This window comes from Oxyura jamaicensis, chromosome 1 (assembly GCF_011077185.1).
Source record: "Oxyura jamaicensis isolate SHBP4307 breed ruddy duck chromosome 1, BPBGC_Ojam_1.0, whole genome shotgun sequence".
NCBI lineage: Eukaryota > Metazoa > Chordata > Aves > Anseriformes > Anatidae > Oxyura > Oxyura jamaicensis.
In genome coordinates, this window is record NC_048893.1 from 202775149 (window position 1) to 202796307 (window position 21159).

The window sequence follows — 21159 nt, forward strand, 5'->3', positions numbered from 1 at the left end:
TCTGAGCGATGGAAATAGATCCCAAGACATCGGCGACAGCAAAGGAACTACAACGCAACATGAAATATTTACGTACAAGGTGGCACTGAGGGCTGTTTCCAGCTGTCTGTACTTTAATTGCTTTTTTTTCTTTGAGGTGGGGTTGTCACTTGGATGTCACATCCACGCTGCCGTGAACGTGGCCTCTCCTCCAGCGTATCTGGAAGCGAAAGTACTGAATAGCAGAGAATGAGCTGGCTGGCAGCATGCTCCATCCCACGGGGCCCGGTGCTGTCACACCCGGCACTGGCTGCATCCAGAGGCCCAGCTGCCAGCAGGACTTTGTCCCGCTCCCCGCCACGCCAACGGGGCAGTTCAGCCAGCTTCCCACCCACCTTCCCGGCTGCTTATCGGTTTGTGTGTCCCCAGCTACAAAGGTACTGGAGGAGACTGCCTTGAAGGCCATGGGGAAGTCCACGTGTACAGCCGCTGCTCTTACCACGGCCAAGGCCACCTCTGGCAGCAGCTGAGGTGTCCTTGTGGGCCCTGCCCCATGGTATCCCAGCTCCGTGTCCCCAGCAAGCAAAAAGCTGGTCCAACCACCCCCTCCCACCAATGTCACCACCAAACCCTGTCCCCAAGCACCACGTCCAACCTTGCCTTGAACGCCCCCAGGGACGGGGACTCCACCACCTCCCTGGGCAACCCGTCCCCAGGCCTGACCGCTCTTGCTGAGCAGAAATGTCTCCTCATTGCCAACCTGAGCCTCCCCTGGCACAACTTGAGGCCATTCCCTCTGCTCCTATCACTGGTTACCTGTGAGAAGAGGCCGACCCCCAGCTCCCCCCCCTTCCTCTCAGGCAGTTGCAGAGAGCAATAAGCTCTGCCCTGAGCCTCCTCTTCTCCAGCCCCAACCCCCCCAGTTCCCTCAGCCGCTCCTCCCAGGCCTTGTGTCCCAGGCCCTTCCCCAGCTTCGCAGCCCTTCTCTGGACACGCTCCAGGGCCTCGATGTCCTTCTGGCAGTGAGGGGCCCAAAGCTGACCCCAGCACTCGAGGGGCGGCCTCAGCAGAGCAGAGCACAGGGGGACGATCACCTCCCTGCCCCTGCTGGCTGCACTACCCCTGTTGAGTTCATCACTTCCCCAAAGGCCCCATCCCATTTTCCCCAGTAGGGTGGGAAACACACCGTAACAAATCACTATCATATAATTAAACACGTGCTTTAGCCGGATTCTTAATTTAAGGACAGGTGTGGCACTAACAACGTTGCTCCTCCAGGAGCCCCCGTATAGGCAGGGACTGGCTGCATTAACATTCCCTTTCCACATCCAGCAGAGACAAAGCCGACCTACCTGCAGCCATAATTAATCCACCACAATGCTTCATCACGACGAGACTCTCGGATGCTGCGTAACAGCCTCCTCTTCGTTTATTTTGTTTACACTGAGCAGAATCACCACTACTGAGGCGTTTCAAATGATATGCATGAAATCCCAGGCATCTGAAGGATGAATTATATTTACAGAAAAGCACCGATTTCAAGTTATCTGTACACACACACCTCAGAAGCAGCAGCTGGAGTGCACCAAGCTAGGTTATTCAAATGAGAAACGTGCTTCTAATGAGGGGGCTCCTGTTAGGTCCTCTCCAGCAGGCAAGCGCATGTGTGGCTCTTCAAAGAAAAGGAAGAGCAGTGCCCACTTCAAAGAGGTGACTTAAAGCACTGCACACAACGGAGGGAGAACGATCAGAAGCAATTTTCATCACACAGCCCCCATGGCTTCAAACCAGAGCCTTTGGTAGGGTAGGGAGTTCACATCAGTGCACCGAGGACTGGCTTTCCCTCTTCCAAGGGAAACTTGTCTCAACAGAGACAACGCTGTCGTGGGAAGGCAGTAACAGAACCGTTTCAATGCCTACAGCATCAAAAGTCACCGTCAGCTTTGTGGTTCAACACAAATAGCTGACAGACAACTGGAAAGCTCTTTGAGCTTCCTCACGTTTATGTAAAGTTCAGACACGGCATCAGCAAAAAGCAAAAAATGTATGTATCAGAAGATAATTACCCTTCTTTCCCTCACCACCCAGCTAAAGGTAAGCTGAAGCAAGTCCACTGCTGCTGCGCTTTCAAAATTCATAGAATATCCCATGTTGGAAAGGACCCACAAGGAATTTCCAGGCTGAACAGGCCAAGTGCCCTCAGCCGCTCCTCGTACATCTTCCCCTGTATGTCCTTCACCATCTTCGTAGCCCTTCTCTGGGCACTCTCCAACAGTTTCATGTCCTTTTTGTACTGTGGTGCCCAGAACTGCACGCAGTGCTCGAGGTGAGGCCGCACCAGCGCAGAGCAGAGCGGGACAATCCCTTCCCTCGACCAACTAGCGATGCCGTGCCTGATGCACCCCAGGGTACAGTTGGCCCTCCTGGCTGCCAAGGCACACTGCTCTCCCGTCTGTCCGGATAAAACAAGGGCTCGTCCGGGATTTGAACCCGGGACCTCTCGCACCCTAAGCGAGAATCATACCCCTAGACCAACGAGCCACCGTGAAATTACCCCTTTGAACACAAATGATACCTTACAGAACAGAAAACCAAAGCAAGTCGGTTAAGTGGCCTTACAGAGTGACGTTAGCCTGGACTGCACAGCTGAAATTACACCAGCGAGAGATTCTGGAGAAGGCTTTGTGCTTCCACCGAAACCGGCAGTAACCTCCTCCTGTCCTCAGCAGCCAGCTGCAAAGTCATGGCGGACCTGATGAGCACTAAAAAACAGCCTAAAAACCAAAAAAAAACTCCAAACCCCCCAACCTTCCTGGGCAGGTCAGCAACCTACTGCATGCAGCTACGTACACATTGCTTCCAACACACAGAAAAAGAAGAACGGAGCAACACACAGCCCCGAGACTGCCACTTGGCAGCAGCACGGACCGAAGACTGGCTTAACCTGATCATGAAAACCACAATAAATTGGTCAAAAGGTGAGTTAAAACTGTTGCACATCAGTCTGCGCAGTCACCCTCTTCCTGTTGACTCTTCATGTGAAAGAAGATAAACCCTGACGCTACCTCCTTCTCAAGTAAAAGTATAAATTGAAAATCTGTACAGCGCTGAATCTGCATTCAGTGTTAGGGCGTTGCTTCTTCTATTTATGACATACGAAGATCACAGAAGATTGATCCATTGATAAACATCAATAAAAGGAAACTTATTTGACACATCGACATACAGAAGTCTGAGGAAGCAGCCTTAGTGAGCACACGCAGCTTATTTTAATCTCTTCTAGCCATAAGATGCTTCCTGCCACAAGTTCTGCTCACCTATCATGCTCGCACCAATCAAACAATGCTGGTGGTATTTCACACATCAAAAACCACCCAGGACAAAGAACACAGCCTTAATTCTACTGCAATGCTTTTATCACAACGAGCAATCTGTTTTTTCCAACTACCTTTGTGCCGACACTGCCAGCTCCAAGAACAGGGCAAAGGAGCTTACGCATCTGCGCCCATCCATCCAACTGGCTCAACTGCCTTGAGAAAGCACAGACAAATTCATTTTAGATATTCTACACTAGTCAGTGGGATTTTTTTCTTGTCCAAGCAGGCTATGGGGACATTTCCTTCCCAAACCAACCTGGAAAATAGAAGAGGTACAGAAATCCCCACAAGGAAATGGTTCGAAGGCTCTGGAGGCAGAGAAGCATAATGTTTTCTCCCCTGTGCGTGCTGAGGAGGTCAATTTCCACCCGACTGAGCATATATAAAAGAATATATTCCTTTATAAAAACCCCTTCCGGTATCAGAACACCTGGAAGTCACTGGTCAAAGACACTTCAGTGGGGAGAGCTCTGTCTACCATCACTTTTGGGCTAGTTGGCTTCCATTTCGACAACCCTGCATTTCAGCCAAACCAAGGCTGCCTCCAAGACTAGACCCCATGCCTCTGCTCTGGCAAAAAGAGGCAGCTGACAAAATCCAGGAAATGTAGGCAAGCAGGACCTCGTTCCATCTCTTTCAAGACAGTATTAGAGCGCTCCAGCTTTGTTTTCAGCCCCTCCATGCAAAAAGAAAACACAAGTCACCAGATGCTACATCACGGCAAATAACAGCCTTCATACAAGGCTTTAAAAATATGAAACACTTTTGTTCAATTATTGTTATATTATCTGAATGAAACAGATCACTTCCTAGAAAGGTAGCTATATACGCACTCTTTAACCTTCCAGGTTTATTTGATACAGTATGAGCAAGTCAGCAGCATTTTTATCAGGGAGCAAAAGTCTGGATCCCTCAGTGCACACGTTTCCATGCTGGGTTGGAGCGATATCAGCACTGTTACTACCATCCTTCCCCCTGAAGACTTTGTACCACTCATTAACCTCTAAAATACGTTACTGTCCAGTTTTCAGTACATTGCATCACTGTTAGAAGAGTTTTTCTGCTTAGATTTGGCTTGGCTTCATTTCTCCGACCTTCAGCTAACCTTGCTGCCTGACAGGTTAGCGTAAGATCGGCCGCCAGCCACTTCTGCTTGGGCCTTTTCTGCTTGGAGAACCACACACACCGTTTTTCCCCAGGTCTCGTAGAAAGATGTTCATCAATGTTCCTATCAGAGCACATCTCGGCTCATGAGACCCACCTGGAGTCCACCCTTGTGAGGTCCCACCTGGAGTCCTGCATCCAGGTCTGGGGCCCCCAGCACAAGAAGGATGTGGGGCTGTTAGAGCGGGTCCAGAGGAGGGCCACAAAGATCATCAGAGGGCTGGAGCACCTCTCCTACTAAGAAAGGCTGAGAGAGCTGGGGGTGTTCAGCGTGGAGAAGAGAAGGCCCCAGGGAGGCCTCATTGCAGCCTTTCAGTACTTAAAGTACTTATCAAACAGACGCGGAAGGACTCTTTACACTCAGGTAGATAATGACAGGACAAGGGGGAACGGTCTTAAACCAAAAGAGGATAGGTTTAGATTAGACATGAGGAGGAAATTCTTCACTCAGAGGGTGGTGAGGCACTGAACAGGTTGCCCAGAGGAGCTGTGGATGCCCCATCATCCCTGGAGGTGTTCAAGGCCAGGTTGGACGGGGCCTTGGCCAACCTGATCTAGCGGGTGGCATCCCTGCCCATGGCAGGGGGTTGGAGTCATGATCTTTAAGGTCCCTTCCAACCTGAGCCTGTGAATCAACTTGAGGCCTGCCTGCTCTCAGCAGATGTGCCAAGGACACCTTGAAACTCCTAAGGAGGAGGTATCTCTAACATCAAGAAATTCAGCCGCCTCACTGCAGGCCACACTTCCTACGGCTCACTGACAAGTCACCCCTCACCTCAGCGTACTTGTCCAGTGCTCTGACAAGTGTAAAAGCAAAAAAAAAGTGGATTTTCTTTAACCTTGATTTTCACATACATCCTCTTTGCATTCTCTTCAGTAGCAATCCTGAAAATATTCAGCCCTTCTGACTACGGCTCCCTGCAGAACAGCACTGACCGACGACTCAAGCAGCTCTTCTCTCCTTCACGCATCCTTCACCACGACACACGTCTCCCTTTTCAAACAGCAGCTCTCCCCAAGCAAATAGCAGCTGCCATATCTGCCCAGCCCTTTTACAGCCGAGTACACAAACATTCCCCGGCGATTCAGCCACCACAGAACATTTCACCATCCTGAGGAGTCCTGCTCCGCATTCCTACTCCTCTCCTGCTACGCTGAGGGTTTACAGTAACTCACCAACTGCATCTCCGTGCTCTAATTAGAAGTATGCTTTTCCTGCCACTACAACTAATTATTTCAGGCAGGTTTGCTACAGTTTGTCCTTTGGAATGTTTATTCTTAAGTAGCCACTTATTCTCAAATACGATAAAGTACACTAAAGGAAAACGCTCTTGAATGTAATCAGAAATATTAAAGCAGAAGACATTTCAGCCAGTTTGCAGAAAATCTGCTTCTACCTTATATCAGCATAGAGTAAAACACAAAGTTCTTCCTCAGTCAGGGAATCAAAGCTGTGGGTAGTTATCTTTCAACAAAAGGAGCCTTCTGCTTTTCCCGCTGGCATTCACCTTCAATTTTTTTTTTGCCACATTTTCCCCTCACGCCGTTCCCAGCACCTAAATCATCATCTTGCCTGCGCCTCACTGAGCTGTCAAAACAGAAACGGCAAGAAGATTTCCGTGCACTGATCCCAGAGGAATTTGACAAACCTGGAAGGGAGGCACAGCTAGAAACGATACCTTGGTATCACCAAGCCCCATCCCTGACATAAAGCGTGCCTGGTTCTAAACACAGCTACAGGTCTTCATCCTGGATGCACGAGGAACCAGAGGGAATTAAAGCAGAGGAAGCTTAACCTACCCTGCAAGAAACGAGTGGCAGCAAATTACAAGCCTGAAGCTCAGCCATTTTATTACAGAGCAGGTCTCCCGTAAACAGAAGGCCAAGCAAGCTCCCCTTATCTTCTGTAGGCAAACTTCTCCAATCGACCTTGGCACACGGGTTTAAAAGTGATCAGCTGCTGTTCTCTGGCAATTTGTTCTTCCACCTGCATTTAATTCCAAGGAGAAAAAAAAAAACAGGAGAACTGATTTGCCTTGCATAACCAGAGCCAGAGAGCAGATAAACTACGGAACTGGCACGGGTCAGTGGGTACAAGCCTGGGTGTTCTTTGCAACGTGCTTAACGCATGGGTTTGTTACATTTAAAAATGAAAGGGGCATTTTAATGCAGTATGTAAGACACACCCAGTCAAAAAGTTATTCAATTAAGCTAAAAATTAATATATCTTCTGAATTCTTCGTGCAATAGTAGAATCAGAGAAAAAATCCTACAGTCATTAGGGTTGGAAAAGGCCTCCAGGATCACCTGGTCCAACCACCTCCTACCACCAATGTCACCACCAAACCCTGTCCCCAAGCACCACGTCCAACCTTGCCTTGAACACCCCCAGGGGCGGGGACTCTACCACCTCCCTGGGAAGTACCAAGCCACAAGCACAGACCCGAGTTCAAACAGGAGATGTCGATGATTTTATCAGCACTTGGCCTTCCCCTCGATCAGGAGCTTCTTCTTCCTAAAGCTATCAAAAACTTCTAACCAATTTTCTTTCGAGTTTCAGTTTCAAGTCTGCTTTTAGACTGACATTTTATTCCGCATTAAAAAGCTCTGATCCACGCAGCCAACGACTCTCTCAAACCATGAAATATCTTTCACTCGTCCCCGAGCAATGATCCTCTAGCAACGCACACAGGGAAAAAAAAAATCCAGACAACGGCGAGAAACGCACTCCCCGTAAATCACATCGCTGAACAGTTTGGGATTAGGATGAGTTGCCACTAGCAACAGAGCCCAAAAAAAAATATATCAATTCTATCCCTATATAGAGAGGGTTCTCGTAGCCTCCAACAGAGGCAATGTTTTCAGCAATTTGTCTCGGAAAAGTATTAGCAGGCCAGCGTGTGATCGGAGAAACACGACAGCCTAACAACCCTAAAACAACGTTTTTTCCTTTAAACAGAATAATAATTTAAAAAAAAAACCTGGAAAGATGCTGATGAGAGGGAATATTTCATTCGCCCTCCTCGTAACAAAAGCACGTCGTCTTTATAGCGGTAGCGTTTACAATAAATATGACAACTGGTTTTCTAGCTGATGTGTATTTAAAATTATCACTGATGGTTTTTTTTTTGTTTTAAATAGGGAAAGCAAACAATAAAAGAGGCAATTTGGACATACGCAAAGGTATTTTTGCTTATGGCTTACCCAAAACTGATTGATCATATTCAACGCGTTTGGTACTTCTAGAAATACCGGCGCGTTGTAATTCCGAGGCTACCAGGAGCTTTTAGAAAAGGGGGGTGTGACAAGTTCCCTTTGATCCCCAACCCCAGCACTCCGGAGGAGCCGAGGCACCTTGCATCATTCAGGCAGCTCGTTTCAGCCTGCCGCTGCACAACGTTTTGCGGGAGGCAGCGACAGAGTTCTTACCTTGCTCATCCGTCACATTTCAGGGATCTTGACGGCGCCACCCAGGTTTATTACAAACATTTCTTTCCTTCCTTTAGTTTTAAGGCACGCACTTTTTAGTAGTTCACTGGAAATACGCAGTCAAAACTGTAAGAATTATCTCTAGGTATGTCTCGGGGTATTCACTATGAGGTTTCGGGGCAGGAACACAAGCTGCAACTGAAACCAACTGGGGGAAAGGAAGGAATTTCAGGCGGCGTCACCCCACAAGCCAGGTGAACCAACCTAGCTTACAGCTCCGCGTGCGGATGTCAGAATAAGAAGGCAGATTCACCAGGCAGCTGTGATGAAATGCTGCTGTTCACAGGTTTCCGTGGATATTTTGCGTGGTTTTACGCCGGACGCAGGAATGGGATCCCTCGGGCACTGAGAACTGCGATTTACATGATCCTCCTCCTCACCAACCTCTCACCAAAGCCTTTCCCGGCCAAAATGATTCAGCGCTACATCATTATCAGAGGCTGTGGTCCACATGCATCAGGCAAAAATGAGGATCCCTGCCACTGCGAGCGCCCATTCCAGCCGAGCCTCAGTAAATCCCTCGGTTCCCGGCTATTTGGGGACATCCATCTTCCCTGGGCCAGGGGGGACTTGGAGGAAACCACAGGAGGGACACCCAAACTGACCCCAAATTCAGAGAGCACGGTTCTTTGTGGCAATAAAGAGCAAAGGAACAAAGCACGCTCCCGGAGGCGGAGCACCTGATGGGTAGAAAGGGGAAAAAAAAAAAAAAAAGCCCTAGGATTTCCTTACCAGGCCTGTTCTTCTCCAGGTTCAGCTCGCCTCCGTTTCTGGAATGGTGGAAATCCTTCCCGCTACCCATTTAATCTGGGAAGGTGCTGTGAATCCAAGCGGTCATTTCCAGGGCTGCTTTGATCGTTCCCTACCCAAGGAAAGAAGGGCCAGGCAGAGTCCAGCCCCATCTTTTTTTTCCCCAAAAAGCAGAAACTTGAAGTCTACTGCCACCCAGCCTCTTGGAAAAGACTTTTAAAAGAGTACAAGAAGCCTTTTCTTCTTGCCACTGGCTCTTCTTCACCTTGCTTCCTACCTGCAGCAGCACCAGCTGCTACAAACACCTGGGCAGGGGAAGGATAATCCTCCCCAAGGGCAAATGCAGCTCAGGTGCTTAACTGGGAATTAAGAAATCAGGTTTTATTATAACCGTAGTGGAAATTCCGTTACGAAAAGGGTACTTTTTGGAGCACCACCACGCAGTGGGACTATCTTTCGTGATCGAAAAGCCCCAGCACGGCCAGGGGAAGATAAGGCAGAGCCTGTTTCAGACATCTAGCTAGGTCAACAAAATAGGGGCCAGCCCTTCTCTAGTGTAACATTGAGGTAGGAAGCTAATTATAGAAAGAAAAAATTGAAAGGGTCAGCAGATCAACTTGTGGAGCGGGCAGATCTGTTTCAGGCACTCGCAGAATGGTTTGGGTTGGAAGGGACCTGAAAAGGTCATCCAGTTCTGGGCACGGACACCTTCCACTCCATCAGCTCGCTCACGGGAGAGTAGAGAAGTGTTTGGATGTGTCTGGATTCCTGATAACATCTCTTGGTGTTCAAAACCACCTGCAGGGCACAGAAAGCGCCTGGCCAAAGCCCAGCTCTCCCCAGGACGTCAGGAACAGCATCACCGCCACCATCCTCGACTTCAGGTTCCCCCAGAGGGGGCATCAAAACCCTGAAGACTTCCAAGTGATGGATGCTGGCCGCCTTGGTGAAATGCGTGAGCTTCAGACGTGTGCAAAAACTGGATTATACATCCTTCTTTTCTATGCAAGGTTCAGAGCTACTGGCCCAAACCTGCTTTCACATAGATTTATACAAATAGTAATATCTCAGAAGGTTTTTCTAACCCACGCGAGCACCACAGACATCACTTCAGCCCTGCGTAATTTTGACAGACGCGAAGTTTTCAGGCCAAGGCTGCTCTGAACGCCCGCACGTTGCTCACCGCGTCACATCAAGCGCTCCTTGGCCTTCCCCACGGGGAAAAATAATCAGATGCCCGAAGTGAACCCAGGCATTTCACGTCTATCACTATCCGTAAAGCTCTGACGCGAAGGCTCAGCACCTCCCAGATCGTTGTTCCACTTCCGAGCTCTTCGCCAGGTTTTGTGTATTTCGGATTTAAGCGAAAAAAGCAAATCCAAACTAGACTTACTGCAGCTGCTCACAGAAAGCACTGCTCTTTCACCAAACTGTTCGGGAAAATGAGGAATACAAGGAATTGCTACAGCTTCCTCCAGCAGACCCAAAGACGTTACTTACAGAAAGCACTGCAGTACCCCAAATAAATTAACACGCTGCTCTGTGGGGACCCGAGTTCCTTTCAGAGCAAGGAAAAGATGAGACTGCCCAAAGATTGAGAAGGGAAATCAAATCACGAGCCTTCAATCTTTTTGACGACAAGTTCACCTACCTTTCTGCTGGCACAGCTGAAAAATGATCATAAAAACCCTTCCCCTCACCCTCTGGATTCCCCAAGTTTCACAAAGGTCACCTCCAGTAGACTCACCGCCTGCTTTTGCGTGGAGAAAGGAAAATCACCTGATATAAAAACCTTTGCAATTAACCCAAGGATAGTTTCAGTGAAAAGAATGGCATTTTGTTAATTCTGAGGTCCTGGCAAGCAGAACACCCAGCTCTTAGAGCACACGCTCATCCACGTTACCTGGCTTGAGGTCTGCTATACAGACGTGCCACCTCAGCACCACCCCGATCCAAAAGCCCAGTCCCATTTAATGCCCCCGTCACCGCCAGGAGCGTGCCTCCATCCTCCCGTGCAATACTGGGGAGGATAAACGATACTGGGGAGGATAAACCACGGCGGTTCCTCCGGGTAAGAGGACGGGAACGGTGCTGCCAGGGGAGCAGCCGTGGCGCAGGACGGAGGCGGAGCAGGGAGAGGAATTCCCGCTGGGGAGGTACCTGGAGGCACGTCTGTTTTTAAAGAGCATCCGCTGGTCTGGGACTGCCAGCAAAATAAATTAGCTTATCTCCGTGTGCGAGTGCCGTAGGAGCTGGGAAAATAAACTCAAAGATCCAGGCTTTGTTGTGATTTACGATAAAAACCACTCGCTGGGCCTCCCCGTCTGTTCCTTCTTTCTTCTAATTTGGATGGAACCGAATATTGGAGGTAAATTCAGCAAAAGTGGTGTTTCTGGCTCTATACACGGTGTGTTTATAGGGCTGGGGGATGCCAACGCCGCAGCAGATCTCGTATAGAAAACGTGAACGCTCCGCCTGTGCGCCGTGCCTCCCACAACAGCTCCGTGGACTAAAAACCTCGGGAAGAACGGCAAAAAGAGGGAGAAGATAAAGATGACAAATCCAAAGTGGGACTTCCCAGGGACAGGATGGGCTGCACGCACACAGGACAGGCACCCAGGGCACGAGAAGCAGCAAGCAGAGGGTCAGACGCCACCGTGCTGCCCGCTGGTATCCCTCCCTGCCTGCTCAGGGTGGTTTTTTTAAGGAAAAATGGGCAAGTATTGATTTTTTTTGTAGCAACGCCAGGCTGCTGAATCCTCTGTACGCGTTTCACGACGGAAAGTCAGAATTACTTCAAGGGAAGACAACTCTTTTACTACACTGATGAAAGCCTGAAAAATGCTTTGGTCAATTTTGTTTCCATTAAAAAAAAAATAGTAACAATAATAATTAAGGCCTTCATTTCTTTCTCAATCTCAGAATTAAAACCCAAAGTATTTCCTCCTTCAAAACCAGTTTTGTGCAATGTCTCAGCTTTCCAGCCATCCCTAATAACGCCGAGGACATCTCGCAAGGAACCCAAGTTCACTCGTTCTCCTGTTTAAACACCTTTAAAAGTGCTTTTGATCTGGGATCACCTCAGGGTGTCATACCCTCAGGAAAATAAATCGTGGCTTGGTTGGGTTTTCTGCACGCCTGACGGCACGCGCCCGGACGCGGAGCAGGGAATATCTCACCCAACTCACAGCGCTCTGGCAAGGAACGGCTCCAAACATCAAGGATTTGGGCACATCTAGGAAAAACATCCCCGTTTACCGTAGCACACGGGAAAAAAAAATAGATTTTAATAGAGTTTTTGTGGTTCCCCCCCCCCCCCCCCCAAACGTTAATTGGCAAAATTGCCTTTATTTCTGAAGTAATACAACTGAACTCTTCGCAGCATTAATTCACCCAAAAGACTAACTTAACGCACGCTGTGATTCATTGTGGCAAGCTGTTAAGAAAATTTTAAAGCCTAATAAAGCACACGCACAGAGCCCCACTGCTCTGAGCTGCTACAAAACTCTTTTGCTGTGGGCACCTAGACTGGAATGACCGTGGTTCACGCCGAAGCTGAGAGGGTTTTACAGCCCGTGTTTACAAACCTGGGCACAGGACATCTTTTTTGTGTGTGCTTTTATACAGAATGACTGACCTGGAAGATTCAACAAGCTCACTGACTCCAATATGAACTTTTTTTGTTATTTTTTTTGTCTTAGTAATCAGAAATCTGAACTGACAGCTGCAGCACTAGGTAAGAAGCCCCCCCAGGAGCAGCAGCTGACCTCAGGGAGCAGCCGGGACGGCGTGCCCAGCGATGCTGCAGTCAGGTAACCACCCTACGGCAACCTCTGCCCCAAAAATTCTCTACTTCCACCTCCACCACGAGCACGGGAGGTGCGATCTGATAACACCGCTTCCCTCATTTGTCAGGACAAGCTTCCCCACTCGCTCGCCCTCGACAGGCGCAAAGGTCTTCAAGTCCCGACGGGAGGCCAGACCAGCCGTTCCCTTTGGATCCGGAGCTCCTGGAGTCGCGTCAAGTCCAAATATTAAGAGAAAATTCACACAATTTGAGGCAGCTTTTGTGAGACGAGATGCAGACGGAGCCCAGTTAGACCTTTTGGTTAAAATATACCCACTTCAGATGGAGCAACGGCTATCCCCTTCTTCTCGCCATGCAAACCTCCTAGGACAGAGGCATCTTTCTATATTCTTGTTATATCTATATTCTTATTATTTTATAATGCCCTTCTCTGGAGACATTCAGGCTGACCTTGCGAAGCCTCTGCGCAGGTTTAGCCACGAGGCTGAAAGCCCCGTCTGGCAGAGGACGCGAAACCAGCCAAATAACCCTTTTCCCCCACCAAACGAGACGAAACCAACACAACCAAAGCGCGTAGGGAATTAAGCCAGGCTACGCTGATTGCTCCTGGAATGATAAGAATGCCCTTCCCCTTTCCAGTACCGTGACGTTTGTGAGATGTCCTGGACATCCTTCCCGTTCCCCTTCCACGCCAGGTTTCAGAGGTAGGGGCTGGGATGAACACCGCTCAGCCCCTCGAAGAGAAAAGCCCTGCTCGCAGGGTTTGCTCCAGCGGGTCCCAGGAAGGGTTTGGCGTTCCTTTAAATTGCCCGTACCGTATTTTGAGATGCTCGGGTAGCTTGGTTGAGCGCCAGCTCCTCCTCGCACGGTCACCATCCAACCTGTACCGCCACCTCTATTTCGCCACGACTCCGCCAAGGAAAACCCTGCTGGGAATGATACCGGGTAAAAGCCAGAAGGAAAACCGCCACCACCTCTGAAAGGTGGAGAATTCCCTCTGAAAAAGGAGGCGTTCAGTCAAAACTGACAGCGCAGCGCCTAGCAAACAAACCGTGCATTGTACTAGCAGCAGAATCCTCTTTTTATTATCTTCCAAGGCAAACACGTCCTAAAGGCGTAGTGCAAAAAAAAAAAAAAAGCCCGTAAAGAAACGAGCCCTGAAATTCAGGCTTCCAGAGCGAGCGTTGGCATCGCTCCCCTAAACCGGAGCTCGTTCATATGCAAGCCTCAAAGCCAAGAAGTGGAGAAAAATATTAATTTTTCTTCCCGACGCGTGTAAGAAGCGGCTCGGCGCTTTCTGAAATCGCTGCTTCTGCTACAAAAAACAACACAAAGGACACTAAGAACAAACCTCCAGCAGGTCACCAAAAAACTGGGAAGCTGGTTAGAAATATCAGAACAGGAGATCCATCGCGTTTTACATGCCAGGGATTAAAGACAAAGGGGAGCGTGGTCCATTTCTCAATGTCACTCTGCCAAAATCGGCTTCAATCCTTACACTGTGGCTATGTTTATACTGAATCTTATTTTTCTTTACTCAAAACTTGGGCTTCCACACCCAGTAGGCAACATTTTCTTTTATTTTTTTTTTTTAAAGTGCATTCCAAGCTTCCCTCAAACAGCTCCAGTCAAAACATCACCAGATTTTTTAATTCCGTCAAGAATGTGAGGATCTCATTAACTAACTGCCTAATTACAGGTAACGTGCCCAGACCGCAGACCCTGTGGCATCTGGAACTGGAATACGATTCAGAAGCAACTCCACTGGGTTTGGAGAGAAAAAAAAAAAAGCTGAAATTTCTGAGTATTCCAGCAAAGAATTATGCCGCCTGCCTTCAACTCGTTAAGAGAGCTTGGAGAGAGGAGGAGGAAAAAAAAACTCACGGTACTCCAATAGTCACTAGTGGTGGGAAAGATGACCCCGAGAGGCAAGAAATGCATTCAACTCCGAAGAAAATTGCAAGATTTAAGGAAATAAAGAAAAAATAAGCCTCCAGATCTAGTGGTTGTGCAAGGAAATCCTTTCCCAGTGAGTCAAACCACTCTCATATAATGTTGTCCTCGCTGTTTTCTTGAGTTTTCCTCGTAGCTCTGCTGTCTTCTGCTTTGTGAAGTTGCAGAGATGAGAACCTGTCGGCACAGGGAGCCGCTCTGCTCCGCGTTAAATAAAGCCACGGACATCAGGACTGCTGGACGGAGCAAGCGACCTTGGAGGGAAAAGGAAAGGTGACGGCGAAGGCCAAGTTTCTGAGCAGTAGGAAGGAAAAAAAATAGAGGGCATCTTTATGAAAAAGCCTCCCGGCCACTGCAGTGAGGAAGTTTTGAAGGGGAATTTAGAAGAGGCTTTATCAGACCCCCCCTATCCAGAGGCAAACCCGCTCGGGAGCCCAGGACGGGGTTGAAGACTTGGCGAGCGAATTGCATTCCCTGCAGCTGGGGACCAGGAAGAACAGGACGAGGTAAGCTCCTCACCACCACCTCGCCTCGGGGCAGGGAAAGGAAAGCTCTCTCCTAACTTTTCAGGATCTCTGACGGGATCCTCACATGTCTTAGTGTCCATATACTGATAACACGTTATTTTCCAGTTACTTCTCCTCCTGCAGCACCTCCCGTACCGCGACGGGACTTCTCCCCGTGTTGAGCCGCCGGGGTTGCGGCTGCAATATCTGATTTGTTGCATTGAAAACTGGAGCCACGGCTGGTTTCTCCTCCAGTGAGCTGAGTCCCAGCCAGCGCTGCCATAAACCTTATCAGGAACCTACCGACGGAGTCAGCGCGACTGCGGGAGGCAAATTCCACCGGCGAGTACAAAGTATATTGCCAGCAAAAGGTTCCACGCAGCTGGGTTAGGGAGAGCCTAACTCAGTCCAGAAAAAGGACACGTTACGACTAGCACCAGCTAGCTGGCTGCAGGCACACATCCATTCATGTTCTGGTTTGGTTTTTCCTTTGTTTTGCTTTTTTTTTTTTGTATTTTTTTCTTTAAATCCATCCTGTTCACCCAGGCTTGTTAGGACAGAGGCAAGACAAGATGTTCGAGGTGTGGAAGCGATGTTCAAGGTGTGGAAGCGCCGTCCTCGTACCGGGAGCACAAACAAAATCCCCTCGGAAACAGATGTGACAGCCAAGAAGTAATTAAAAGTCACAATCAGAACCAGATAAAGAAAGTAATGAGGGAGAAAAACAAGAGAAACGAGTTGCCTGGTTGGAAGGAGGGATCAAGCTTCCGACGGCAGACCTTTCGAGGAGAGACTGGACTGAATGATGAGAAGAGAAATTAAGGAGGGAGGAACCACAAGGCCAGAAGAGAGAAAGGCATAGGCAGTACCCGAACATATTTGCAAGCATCTCTGGGACGCTCAAAGATCACAAGCCTATGATTTGGGCAAGTCCTTCCGCACTGGGAATTTAGTTGAAACTGATGAAGAACTAAATTTGCTTCCCCAGCCATTCGCTCCTCTCCCGCCAGCAGAAACGCCCACACCGCCAGCAGCACCAGGGGATGGATTTATCTACAAAGGGTCTATTTTGGGGACGAGAGCTGGGAAAGGTGAGTTTTCAAGGGAGTAAACTCCCTAATCCACACGGCTCACCCAGCCACGAGAATCCCTATGATCCTACGGGGCGACAGCAAAATTTTTTGGCGAGCGGAGCCGGTCCTTCCGCAGCAGCCCAGACGTCAGAGCGGATTAAAACTACCACGTAACCACAGCCTCGTTCTCTCTGGCAAAGCATGAAAGCAAGGAAAGAAGACAAAAAAGACATTTTGAGAACGTACCATCAAAAACTGCAGAGGCTCGAGAAGTTCTTCTGGAAGCCAGGCCTTGGGATGACATCCAAGGTGAAGCAAGCATCACCTACCAAGTTTGGGGAGCCGGTAGCACGCACGTCCCTTACAGAAAGGCCAAACCCAAACGTGGATCACGCCAAGATCTTTACATTTACCAATTAAATAACGCAACGTCTAAAGCCAACATAAAATATATGAAAAGTGCCAACGCCTTGGAGAAATTCAGCCACTCACAACCCAGTTGGCCTTTGGAAAGGAGATGAACTTGCTCCCTAGTAGAAGCCAAGAGTGGACAGAGCGAGGAAGTACTTCTAGCCATGGAGAAGCTTCAAAGGATGCCCAGCTCACAGCAAGAAAGCTTAGGCTGACCTTTTTTGGGGGGAAAAAAGCACCTTTCTCCACCACGGTTGCAGAAGGACAATCTTTTTATAGTATCGCCAGCACGGATCCACCACATGAAAGCCTGTGGTGGCGGCAGGGAGCTACAGAAGATAAACACACGCCATGCCTGAAACCAAGCCAAGGATCCCGAAAGCATCCTGAAGCGCTTGTTCCGCGCGTTCCCCGGCACCGAGTACGAAGAAGCACAACGCGGAGAGCCAAACTGAGATCGTAAGCACAGAGAGGTATTTTTAAACCGATTCGCTAACGCGTTCCACAACGCATCGCGCGTTAGAGTCTTGTCAAAACGCAACGCGGACGTTAGGGATTTCAGGAATAGGAGATTTTTACGCCGTGCCCAAGGTTGTCCAACTCCCACGGAAGCTTTGAACCCAACCACCTGCACGTAGCTTTGTCAATTGTTGGCGTGCTTTCCCCAAGCAAAATACTTGGCCTCTTCTTCCCGGCCTCCGCGACCCGAAGCTACACCCTCGGCATGCAAAACGCGGCGTTAGCGCTGACAAAGACGACGTGTTTTAGATTTAATTAACCGCGGCGGTTTGGGGTATGTGCAGCCCTCCAGGAGATTAAGTATCTGCGGAGAAAAATCTAGTTACACCTGTAGGCCCCGGCCCCGACCAAGAAGAATCCCGTTGGGAATAACCAGCGGCTCAGCCTTCATCCCCTCCAAACGGCGCAGCTCAAGCCTTCAAACCATAAACATTTAAAACGGCGCTCGGTTTTGCATAAAAAAAAATATCAAAGCTGCTGGAATGAAAAGTATGTTTATGATCTGGGGTATTGCCAGGAGCCACCCGCTCCTGCTCCGCCAGACAATGGACGTCTTTTGCTGGAACTCGTAAGGGAACTTTCTGATCTTTTCCTTGCGTCTCTTCTTCATTACAGAATATTTGAAGTCTTGTATGAAACCGGCCCGAAATTGTATTAAAAACGTAATTAAGAGCGTTAAAGCCTAGGCAAACGCTTGGGTTTGTAAATACCGCGTACGCGATGTCAGTGCCTCCGTTTCTAGGCTAATATCCCCGATAATCATTTGTAGCAATTTCACATGTGGAAATGTGAATTCGTAATCACCAACTCGCAAACCACGCACGCAAAGCTTCTCGCTGCCACTGCAGCAGCTGAGCAGAGCTCAGAGCAGCACAAACCAGCACGAGGCTGTGCCCTGCCCGCGCCTGAAAGATCGAACGGCGCGACAAAAGGACCCCAAGTCCCTCAAGTTTTGGTAAACGAGCGGCATCCAGCTCAAATTTAAGACCTGGGGATAGCGGTAGGGTGATTTCTATGAAAAGAACTCTTCATTCAAGAGACAAAAGGGTCCTGTGCGTGGTTCTAGCAGTTACAGGCACACGAGGAGCGGGATGAGCAAGCCAAAACCAACCTTCTCCCACCACTGACACACATGGACCAGCGCCGCATCATCTCCAAAACCCCGCTCCTCCTCCTCGGCTAGGCGCAAATGGAAAAGGTCCCGGCACCACAACCTAAGATCCTTTTTCTTTTCCCCCAGCAGTCGTTTTTAAGCCAGAATTCCCCCGTCCTCTCGCGCTCCGCCACCCGATGTTCGAACGAATCATCGGCACGACGGAGCTGTCGCATCCTATCACACGGCGCCACGTTGGAAGGGTGGTTGATCTGTAAATCCAGGGTTGCTTCTGCAAACCCGGGCTGCTCGTAGCAGGAACGCCGAGCCGAGACTACGGCCACCTCGCGAGCACGTCAATGAATGAAATACGCTAACCCCATCGCTTAATCCACAAATTAACGTTAGCAATTAAGTCGCATTAAAGCCAAATATTTTAAGCCAACACTTTCACGTTCTCCTCTTTTCGCATCCACCGGCTCAGGCCACCTTTCAGCAGACGGGCTGCAGCGCTCACGAGCGCCTGAAGAACAGGAGAAACGCTAACAAAACCTGACCTAGAGCAACGGGACCCGGCCCTGATGTTCTCAAAACAACCTTCTATCTGGGGGGGGAGTGCCTTAGATGTGTCTGTCCGTTATTCCTCAGCATTTGCTGGTAAAACACTGCACTGACGATAATTTTGATCTAAGGAGATGAAGGCTGGGATCTTTCCCCGACAGAAGAAGTGCTTCGATACCCACTGCAGGCAAACAGGGGAGGGAAGGCTCAAGCCTTGTCCTGATTTATTCGGAGAGGACGTCGTGACGGCGAGACAAACGGCACGGCATCCGTCAGAGCAGCCACGTGTGCCTTTTATATAGCAATATAAAGCACGAAGCCTGATTTAATTAACGGGTGGGATACACACTGCCACAAAGAGGATACTTCACGGGAAAGCACTGCCGAATACTCCACAGCAAACCCATCCTAGGATGGGTTTTCCAAAACCGATCCTCTCCAAAAGCAATGATTAATCCTCCGTATAACGCCGGGCAGCCACTGCCTCCGTACTTCATTAAAGGCAAAGTTAAGGAGAAGCAATCTCACTAGTTAACACGGATAATAAGAAAAATAACACCACCGCACCGTTGGTGTCACGCAGTTTTTCCCCTACTGCTCTTAACCTGTAGGGAGTTTTAAATCACACATGCAAATATCTTGCAAGTTGCCGGTATTAAACAACAAAAAAAGAGGCAATCTGTTTAAAACTGCTGCTCAAAGCTCCTTCGAGCGAGATGTAAATCATCGGCGGTTTTAATGTATCGGTAATAATTGTAACAGCCTCTTACAGGCGGGAAATCCAAGTCTGAATTATTCTAGGGAGAAGCACTGCTGAAAAAAAAAAAAACAGTGCTTTTTCTGGGTTATTTGGAACTTCTTTAAAAAAAAAACAAACATTTCCCCCACTGAAGCAAAGCAAGAAGTGTTTGCATTGTGTTAGCTGCAGTTATAATTTCCAGCTGTGTCAAAACTTTTAACAGCCCGAAAGCAGGAAATCCAGGGAGGAAATTCCATCGTCAGTTCCTGAAGTTTTGTAACTCCGACGTTCTTCCAAAAAAGCTGGATCTTAAAGGAAGTTTCGGTAGGGTTTTCTGTAGCCTTACCTGATGTCCTCGAGGAGCTCGCATTCGGCCTGGTGCTTGGCCTGGAGTTTTGTCATCTGCTCAACCTGAATGTTTTTTAGCTCCTGTGTGACTTTCACCTAAAAAAAAAAACAAAAACAAACAAAAAAAACAGACCCTATGCATCTTCTGTAGAGTTTGTGTGATTTTTTTTCCCCCCGTTGAGATCTGATTCCCTTCATTTATTTTAAAATCGCAAGTCTGGGAGGAAAATTGAGGCACGGAGTGAAGAAGGCAGGACCAAGAAGGGCTGAATCCGACGCACGCTGTCACCTTAGCAGGCTCACACACCGCAAGGAGCTCGCGCTTGTGCCCAGAGATTAATGAAAAGGCCATTTTATTCCGAGAGATGGGAGGAGGATGAGCATCCGACGGCTTTTTCGAACAGAAAAAAAGCTTGGAAAGAAAATATCTGGGCCACAGGGGGAAAAAGTGACGGCGCGTGTACATTTAGCAGGGAGGTGCACAGGTACCGGGAACGATTCGGCTCCAGGAGGGCCCCGTGGGGATGATTGCTCTGTTGGTTATTTTTAATAAAACAGGAGATCTGGGTGTTAAAACCCCCCGCTGATCACAGGGGATCCTCCTGGCGGCCTGGAGAGCCGCCGCCGGCATCGCCGCAGCCACTGCGCACCGGGGAGGTCGGGAACGCCTCGCGGTTACGGTGAGGAGGGGAGGAGGACCCCAACCTCCCTCTCCTTCCCCGGCCAGGCACAGGAAAAAGAAACGGAGATCCTAGAGGCTAGCAAAACCCTCCTCGGCTTTAACACCGAGGACAATCCCCCAGCAGCAAGCCCCCTGCCATCACGCCGGCACGTCTTGGAGGCACTGACGTGCAAAACAACAAAATACGGGGGGAATGCACCAAAAAACGGGGGAAATCGCACCAAAAAAGGGGGGGGGAGAATCGCATGCGAACCCCAGATTTTAGGCAGGAAACGGCTCTGTTTTTAACGGGAACTTTTCAGCATTTTCATTTTGATCAAAAATATTAAAAATAAATAAACCCCTGCGATGGAAATAATCTCGAGTGACACGACGTGGGCAGGGATCGCCGCGGCTGTAATGTAAAGAAGGCGCCAAAAGGAACCCTAAAAAAGCACCGAGAAGCGTTCGGCGGGCGCTGCTTTTGTCAGGCCGGAGGGCGAGAGGCAGGAAGGAGCCGGGGCGAGGGCTTCGTGGGGCCCCGGGGAGCTGGGGCCGGCAGATTCCTGCTCCCGACGCCGCTGTGGGATCGGCAGAGCCCCGCGTTCCCATATATTTGCTGGGAACCAGCCCCAAAACGTCTCCGGCACCCCACTGCAGCCCCAGACCGGGCAGCATCACGATGAGGACCAGGCGCACGCATCCCAAAACCGCTACCCGCCCCCCCC

At 49.3% G+C, this 21159-nt stretch overlaps 1 protein-coding gene, 1 long non-coding RNA gene and 1 other non-coding gene across 4 annotated transcripts in view; 1 reads left to right on the forward strand and 2 right to left on the reverse strand.

Annotated features, from left to right (window-relative positions):
* The window catches only part of FCHSD2 (FCH and double SH3 domains 2), a 141993-nt gene extending 122127 nt beyond the window's left edge, over positions 1 to 19866 (reverse strand). For both annotated transcript variants that reach the window (XM_035343767.1, XM_035343760.1), the window contains exon 1: positions 19769 to 19866. In XM_035343767.1, coding sequence (XP_035199658.1) covers positions 19769 to 19824 — 56 coding nt within the window. In that variant the 5' untranslated portion in view covers positions 19825 to 19866. The remainder of the gene's footprint in view (positions 1 to 19768) is intronic.
* The window catches only part of LOC118176950, a 21632-nt gene continuing 1383 nt past the window's right edge, over positions 911 to 21159 (forward strand). The window contains exons 1-2 of the long non-coding RNA XR_004755605.1: positions 911 to 1103; positions 15445 to 15449. This is a non-coding gene — a long non-coding RNA (uncharacterized LOC118176950). The remainder of the gene's footprint in view (positions 1104 to 15444; positions 15450 to 21159) is intronic.
* On the reverse strand, positions 2449 to 2520 carry TRNAP-AGG. The gene has a single exon. It is a non-coding gene; the product is annotated as a tRNA-Pro (tRNA).